At 35.7% G+C, this 8,896-nt stretch overlaps 1 protein-coding gene across 3 annotated transcripts in view; it reads right to left on the bottom strand.

Moving 5' to 3' along the window:
• Nucleotides 1-500: 500 nt before the first annotated feature.
• PIK3CG (phosphatidylinositol-4,5-bisphosphate 3-kinase catalytic subunit gamma) overlaps nt 501-8,896 on the bottom strand; it is a 32,915-nt gene continuing 24,519 nt past the window's right edge. For all 3 annotated transcript variants that reach the window (XM_085040812.1, XM_085040821.1, XM_085040829.1), the window contains 2 exons: nt 8,056-8,213; nt 501-2,508 (listed from right to left, as the gene is read on the bottom strand). In XM_085040812.1, the coding sequence (XP_084896938.1) occupies nt 2,227-2,508; nt 8,056-8,213 (440 nt within the window). In that variant the 3' untranslated portion in view covers nt 501-2,226. The remainder of the gene's footprint in view (nt 2,509-8,055; nt 8,214-8,896) is intronic.

Genomic DNA, 8,896 nt, shown 5'->3' with positions numbered 1-8,896 from the left:
GCACTTTGTAAACTGCTGATAAAAATCATCACTCTAAGTTTAGTACAGGACTAAACTGCTTTCCTCTGGGTGTAGAGCTCTTGTAGACTTTTTCCTGCACATGGAGGCTGCTTCAAGAGTGCTATTTCTCTTGAAATTGTGATTAGCATTTATCTCCCCATGCTAGAGTTAAATTCAGCACTAGACCTACTTATTTTTCTAAATAAAATCTTCAGATTTCTCTTCATAGAACAAACCAGGAAGGAATAAAGTGGTCTTAGAAAGTGGCAATATTCTGTTCACATTTTACAAGTAAAATAATTGCAATTCTAGTACTATAGACTAATAAAATTTCAGATATCTGATATCGTACTGAGTTATTAATATGGAACTAAAACAATTCCTCTGAGTGGGACTTTGAATATGATTTCTTACGAAGACTAAGTAGTCTTCAAGAAACTGGATAAAAAATATTTACGTGTATCTTGGGTTAAGCTGCTTATTCATGAATAATAATCAAATGAATAGAACATGTCAATTTATTTCAAATCTATAAAATACAAATCTAAAAATATCATTTTACAGACAATATTCACCATTTAGTTTATATTTTAGTATGACCTAAATCCTACCTTGCACAGAATAATAATGTAACAGAACAACAACACAGTCTACATTTTAACCTTAGAGATTTCCTTAATTGGAGTCTACCATTTACATCAAAAATACTTGCGCACAGTAACCAATTAAACATCTACATTTCAAGAATAGATTGGCTACATCTCATAACTGAGACACCAATTACAGCACATTTATTAAAAATCCTTCAAGAATGCACTCAGTAGTAACAGTAGTTAAAATCATAACAGTTCTGTGAAATGATCAAAGCAAATGATAACAGAATTTAAAAATTCAGTTAATCATTTATAGGTAAGGTAAAGCCCATGTAACACTACAATGAAGGAAGAAATTACATGGGTGCAAGTGCAAAAAAGCAATATTGTAAGCCATATTCTCTCTTTGGTAAAAATCAATTAGCAGGAAGCACACCATAATAATTCAAGTCAAAGACTAATTCGGGCTATATGTTTTTTTCCTTTCCTAATATAGGCAGACTTGATTTGCAGGCAATCTACAGTAGAGAAGTTAAATTTCTACTTAACACTGCCCATTTTTTTTCTTTTTTAAGTTTAAATATTGAAATTAAAGATAGGGATTTTTTTTCTTTCATAAATATCTTTTCAGTAGTATTGTTTCTTCAAGAATTTAAAAATAAATAGCAAAATATACACAACTTCAAAGATTATATTTAATTCTTTCTAGGTATATCCTGAAAATATCTCACCAAGGAATAAATAACTTTGGGTTTCTCAGATATTTGGTAAAATGTCAATTACTCTTACATAAGGAGTTTTCTCTAAGGGATAGGGAAGTACCATTTCTTTTTCCACAAAGCTTTTCCTATACAGGTGTAATTTCAATAACTTTACAGTAAGAATATAATCTGTAATACAATACGGATATTCCCCGCTTAAAAAGTAGAGTACAAAAATCTTTCAAAACTAATCCTTCAGAATTTCATGTTCAAATCTGAGGAACTTCCAGGTAACTATGAAGTTCTCCTGGCAGGTCAGTCAAGATTGGTTGTCTGTGTCAGGAGGTTACAGTAACAGTAAGGCAATTTACTCCAGTGGCAGAGCCAAAGCTCTTTTATACTGACAACATATTAAAAATCCAGAAAGGACAAAATGTTGAGAAAGGGACAAAAGAGAAGAATGTGTGTGAAGAAGCATTGTGTGTAAACCATCCTGAGACAGGTGTGGATTGCCTACAGATATTCCACTATAACCACAGATTTTAAATAAATTCTTCTGGTTTTGAATGATTTGACCCTTATGAACAATTGAAGTAAGATCATAGAGGGTTTGTAGGTTATTGTCTTACTCAAGCTCCTCCTTATATTTATCTGAACTTATTGCTAAAGAAAGCAAAAAAAAATCCAAGCCACATTAGCAAAGCAACTAGTTAAAAGAATCCAGCAACTTGAAGTATCATCAGAAATTAATAAAAATATCTGCAGGAAGATCTTCTGGAGGGGCAGAGCAAAAGTCTTTACCTTTTTACAAGATCCATTTAAGCTGCCAGAAGAGTAAAGGCAATTTTGACTGCTCATTTATTCAGAATTCATAAATAACATGTAAATTCACTAACCTCCTATTCACACCCACAGTTAATTTACATAAAATATTAAGCAGAATGCTTTTCTACTCCTTGTTTTATTCCAAGCACAAGATGTAAAAACCAGTTAAACTGCACAGTCCAGCCCTTATCTCTGCAAACCTCTATCTGATCAAGAAAATGCTTTTTGGCATCTTCTTCACTTTTTCCTACTGTCAGTGCATCCCTGATATATTCAATGTCTTCTTTGCTGGTTAATTGGGGCATTCCAGTCATTAGCATCATGGAGAACAGGATGATCAGCAGGTTTGTGTGGTGTCGGAGAGCTAAATAAGCCTTCACACATACATCCTATGAGAGAGAAGAGTTTTTTGTTAATTGATGAGATTAATTGAGAGGAACGGTGTAGGAATTTCACAGGACTCTCATTAACCAATGCCATTCATTCACTCGAGTATATCAGAGACAGGAGTCCCAAGAGAGCTGTTCACCTGAATAGAAAGGTGACACAAATTTCTGCAGCTGCTGCTCAGTGTAACTTCATTCACCACAGCCTGGGGCAACAAGAACTGTTTGGGTGTACAACTAACAGCTCTTAATCCTACATTAACTACTAAAGCATAAAACCTTAGCCTCACCAGAATTTCCAGTTAATTTCCCTACCATATAACCTCTTTCTGTGGCTGTTAACAAAAGACAGCAATAATTCACCGTCTTCCTTTCCTTTTGGGATGTTCCCATATAAAGGCTGTGACTGGCAAGTGATACTGAACAAAGCAGCACCTCCAGGGGATTGCTCTTCATTTTCTATAGATGTCTATTAACTTTGCAGTGGTGACGGATTATTTAACAGGGAAGATTTTTCAGGCTTGGTGTTCTAAGGAATTTTTGTAGCTGACAGCTCTAGTCTTCAGGCACTCTGCCTTGCTGTAGGATTTCTATCATTATGTACTGTCATTCTGGATTTCACAGACTTTTTTTATAGCCTTTTCATTTCCCTGTATAAATAATCTGTGCTTAACAACAGAACTTTTAGAAGAATGAAATTTTCTGCAGCTTGGAAAAACATGCAATGCTTTTAAAAATAGTATTTCCTGTTAAGCGAGTAATATATAAACTGAAATTTTTATTTCTTATCTTAAATTTATAACCCATTTACTAGCAGAAATAAGAACAATGCAGTGAAGACATCAATCATCAATCAACTAGAAATTAGGCCTGCAATGCAGTAATGTAAAAATATGAAAAATATTTCCAAGAAGGTTGTTATTATTCAAACCAAAGCTGAAGCAATGCTAGTTTTCACCCAATTAAATATTCAATGTAACCATTCCATAACTGTAAGTTAACTTTCTGGAGAATTCTTAGGAAATTCAAATATTTTAATATAAACTTCAAAAAAATCCCATCAGCCCTCTAGATCATGGAGTTGTTGGGTTTTTTTAAAGTATATATGTTTTCTTTCCTCCTCTGAAACAGCAAGAAGTGCATAAATAATCAACACCAATCATTGTTCACATCATCAACAGCAGGACACCCAACCAGACAGGTTAGGAAAATACTAAGGAAGTAAGATGATATATTGAAAATCTGTCTGTATGATTTATTTTTTCTTCTATTGCCTGAAAGCTTAAATCTTTCACTCTGTTTCTAAATAAATTCTGTCTTGAAATAAGATCATACTTATGAACCCCAATGTTAGTTTAGTTCTAGCAAAGCAAAAGATAAAATGCAATGGTCAAAGCACAATTTACAATAGAAAACACCATCATCTTATCACAGGGAATAGTTTCTCTCCATCATACCAGGAGGAAAAAAATAATATAAAAAGAAATTGTACTTATGCATTATCAACTTCAAACAGAGAAATCTTGTCACAAGAGTTAGTCTGTGTTTTGTTCCCCTTGAAAGAGATGAAAGGTCTTTATAGTTATATCAAAGAAGGTTTTACTTTTCTGTATGGATGATGTATCTTGCTGCTTCGGGTGTCTGAGACAGAAAAACAATTATGCAGTCAAGAAATACCTGGTATCACTGCAACTCAAAGGCAGTCCTTCCAGGAATTCAAAAGATTTAAAAAATCTGCATCTGCCTGTTACAGTTATTTATTCAGACAGGAAGTGAATGGAGTTTTGCATTAGTATCTTCTAAGAAAATGAATTTTTACACTTCTGAGAGAGGCAGAGAGAACCAAAAATACCCCAGAGGACAGGTCTGTGTCAAGGATATGTACATGTCTACTGTGGGATCAAGAAGAAAGCTGCTAACTCATCTAAAGCCGTAAGAAAAATAAGAGAAGCTGAGGAGAAACCAAAATCACATTGTCCAATAGAAAAAAAAATAATAATAACTTTGAAAGCTTGAAACTGTCCTAAATATTATTATCCTAAAATCTGGGCATTTTTATAATACAAAGTGTCCAAGTTCTGTTACACAGGCCATCACTTCCTGGTACAGTATACTACAAATAAATATTTCTCAATGATGAATTATTTACCTTTCTGCTTTCTGTTACCTTTGTTTGACAATCAAATACCTGAGATTTTGTAAAGAAATGGTATTGAAGAATTTGATCAGCATTGAAAATCCAGATTTCTGTATTATCAAATCAGCAGAGTAATGAAAAAAATTATTAATTAAGTAAATCAAATCCAATTAATAAAAATTAGTTCATAATTTAATGCACAAACTATCAAAGACAATTTTAGGCAAATTAACAACAAGTAGATGGACAAAGCTCAAAAATTACTTCAAAGATCTTAGATGAGGTTTTCTCAAAAGTTTCTTTCAGTAAGAAATGACAAAATCGTGTGCACATAGGAGTAAGAGAGTTGATGGGTTTCAGCCAAGGGGTGGAAAGAAAATGCCACCACATATGGTATTTACAGCAAGAGAAATCTGGGTAGTACTAAGGCAGCTGAAAAATTTATAGATGGAACAGAAAAATACTTGGCTTCTTGGGTAAGTTATGCTTAAATACATGTTTGTGATGAGGACAAAAGCCCATCAAATACTGCTTCCTTCTAAGCATTTCTGTGATGTCATTAATAACATCTGGCCTCCAATTTTCATAAAACCATCATAACAAATGCAAACAGAAATGGAAATAAAATTTAGATTAAGAACTAATAGAAAGGAACTTCCTTGCTAGTTCAGAAAAGTTGCCAGGCCACTGACAGCCTCAGAAGTTCACTAATAATGAACTATAATCTTCTGCAGCGAACTTCAGTCAAAGTTATTTGTCATTTTCACATTCTCCAGCATCTGCAATATGAGCTCTGGCTAACACATCTGTATGGACTGTGTCCAGTGGGTAACAGAGACATGAAATCCTATAAAAGCAGGTATTTTAAGTTATTAAAACCACCACAGACTGCAAAAAGCAAAGGAGTCTCCTGAAATACAAACCTTTAATGTAGTCAAGTACAAAATAATGAGAGATGCTCTTAAAAATTAATGAAGGATAAATGCTGAGACTTTTCCATTAATACATGAATGAGTCAGCAGGCACACTGAATGGATCCCTCAATATTAGGACATACGATGAAACAAGCCAATTGGAAAGTGAAACTACTATTCTGTTTATTTTTTTGTTACAATTTTGTTTATTTTTTTTTATTCTGGCCATGTAATTAAAACATACATTTTTCATAGCAAAATACATGATGCAGATCTTGCTCTCTGTTACTCTTTTAGTTGTATAGAAGTATTTTAACTTTCTTTTCACTCGTCTTTGAGACAGAGAAGACTTTTAATGTACTACTGCAATTGTGGTATGTAAACTGTAGCTATTGCAGCAGAACTATACATGAACTTACATTTTTTGGTCAGTTTATTGCTGTCTGTGCCTAAATCATCTCACTTAAAATGCCCAGGTCACATATCACCATCACAGTTCACAACAGCAAAGCACATTAATCACCTTTTATCTGGTGAAGGACACTAGATGGAAACGATTGCTATCACAGCATTCCTAAACTGTCTGCTTTAGTGGGATAGTAGCAGTACTTAGAAATTAGTACCAGAGTAACAAAATGTGTATTTAGTCAAACCCAGGACTACATGATGGAGGCAAGATATATTGAAGAGAGGCTAGGACCAAAATCACCTCCAATTGGTTTTGGTATTTGGGCTGCTGAAGCAAAGGTCAGATACTCTCTAAAGAGCTGGATGATCCATATATATGAAAACAACTTTACCTCACCACAGACACCAACAGGTCTTTCAATTCTCCATTAGCACATTTTCACACTTTTAACTATCTCCTGCTTCCAGAACATAGGTCTTCTTTGAAATGACATACCCCAGACTGGTGTTTCAGTCCCACACCTGCATATGACTAACAGCTGCAGCAACAGCATCATTGATGTACACAGCACAGTTCACAGGCTTCTCTGAGAGCATGGGCTCAGCATTCCCTTCCCACAGGAAATCCCACCCTAACATCCTTCAAGCTACAAGCCCCCTTCAAAACCCCTCCACTGTGATAAAGGTAGTCCTGGCAAAATGAAGACTCAAAGATTGCACCTGGTTCTTTAGTAATTTTCAGAAATTTAGGCAGTGACTTCAGCCAAAGATAGTTGGTTCTTCTTCGCATGGATCCTCTCCACACATGCCCTCTTCCTTTTGATTGTCTCTGCTGGACAATGTGATTTGTCCTAACACAAGGATACCATAAGATGGGAATTATAAGAGGATCCAAGTGGATCCCCATGCCTGGCAGGAAGGCCTTCAGGATGCGTCCAGCCTGAAGACGGGGAACACTTATTTTTGGATGAGAAAGTAAAAGCACTGAGATGTGGCCGCAAACTGGGACAAAATGCTACAGTAACTGCATAGGGGAGCCAGCTGGTGTTATCATCTTAGGATAATTCCCATTGCCCATCACAGACAATCATAAAGGAGATGGAGGTGGAGTGTGCAGGACGCAGATTGCTATACAACCGTGTATATGTTCGAAGGGACATAGTCACCAGCCATCAGTAAGAACCCTAACTAGGTACTCAGGTTAGAAACCAGACTCCTTATGGGGACTGGTTTGTCCACAAGGAATCCAGAACATGAAAGTTAGGCTTTGGCTTTGACTCACTCTCTACAGAAGACATTTTCTTTTGGTATTATAAGGAACCAGCTTTCTAAATCAGACACTTTACTCAAAGTCTTTAAAGATTACCACAGGAAAACCACCCCAGACACACATTTACCTCTGACCAGCCACGCTCTCACTCATTTCATTAAACATAGATACTGCATAGTGCAGTTTGCCCAGGTTCTTTGCCTCTTTGCCCAGGTTCTACACTAGCTTGAATAATCACAACTGGTTTGGGAGCGCTCAATTTCAAATAGAAGCTGCAACAGAATAGATTTTTAATATCATTCTTTTCTTTCCCAGTTGAATCTATCCATTCACTTCACAAACCAGCATCCGAGATAGCTTTGGGTCACTGCAGATTTTTACTCAGATGTAGCAGTCCAAGCCCCAAAACTCAAGAGCAAAATCAGGAGGGAATAATACTGGCAAAGTCAGCTGACAAATGCCTCACACCTGCTCATACTCTGCAGAGGCTCTGCTTAGTGCCAAGAGTTTCCTCTAATTGCACAAACACTGAAGCCCTCAATGAAGACAAGAAACAAAGAAAGAACTGCTTATCTGGTCTGCTGCTAACAAGCTTTTCAATGTGCCTTTCTGAATGTTTGAATTCTAGTTCCCATAATTGCACAGATAATTTTTTCCTCTTAGTTGGGCCTCAAACATCCCGGAATTGTATTATGATTCAGTACATTTTATTAACATAATACCCAAGAGCCTAGACCTTTGAAAACCAAGACACTAATGTTTATTTCAGAGGGTAAAAAACATTGCTTAATTGATTTGCAGCTAGATACCCATTCTTTTACCTGAAATTTATGGAAATGGAGACTTGTCTTCTTTCCAGAAGTTCCCATGACATACAGAAAATCTGGAGTCAGCACAAAAGGAACTCTCTCCTTATTAATTCCAAGGAAGCTTTTATAATTCCCAAGAATATGGCCAAAATCAATATGGAAAAGGTTACCTTCATAAAGAGAAGACAAAGTCACAGTTAGACAAATACAATAAACCGCTAAGAACACTTACTTGTATTCATAGTAGCTCCAACCCCTTTTTTTTAAAATATATATGATCACTCTTAAGTACAGCAGAAAAGACTATTTTCTTTCCTTTTTTTGGGGAAATATGTAATTCTGTGCTCTTGGCAAAATTACTTTTTATTTATCTTTGGCACTTTTCAAAAGTCCAGCAGAACGGCTGTATTTTCTAGACATACACTCACAGCTTTTAAAAAATCAACCAAGGAAAGTTTATGCCTCATATCCATAACATGCAAAGCATCACTACATGGAAAAGGCTTGCAGGTTATATTTCTAATACCCATGGGATTCTGGCACTACCCATCTCCTTGGCAAATGTCATTGACTAAAACATGCTTTCTCCTCACAGACCTTCACTAGCAATTTCTAAACCATTTTGTATGTTCAAAATCTGCACTTCACCCTTTGGATAGCTTTGAGAGAGTAGTAGGGCATCAGTTCCCACAAAAGTGATGAAAACCTCTCCTTTTAAGGATCACTACACCTACAGGACCAGAGTGTGCTGCTACTCTTCACATTACTTTACTACTCTCACTGGCAGCTACGATAAGGATACAACAGCATGGTTACTTAAAACCACAGATTTGTAGTAGTGGCACATGTATAA

Source organism: Lichenostomus cassidix, chromosome 1Aa (genome assembly GCF_008360975.1).
Source record: "Lichenostomus cassidix isolate B80296 chromosome 1Aa, HeHo_3.0, whole genome shotgun sequence".
NCBI classification, from domain to species: domain Eukaryota; kingdom Metazoa; phylum Chordata; class Aves; order Passeriformes; family Meliphagidae; genus Lichenostomus; species Lichenostomus cassidix.
Note: the sequence above shows the minus strand (reverse complement) of the source record. Positions and strands in the feature narration are given on the sequence as shown.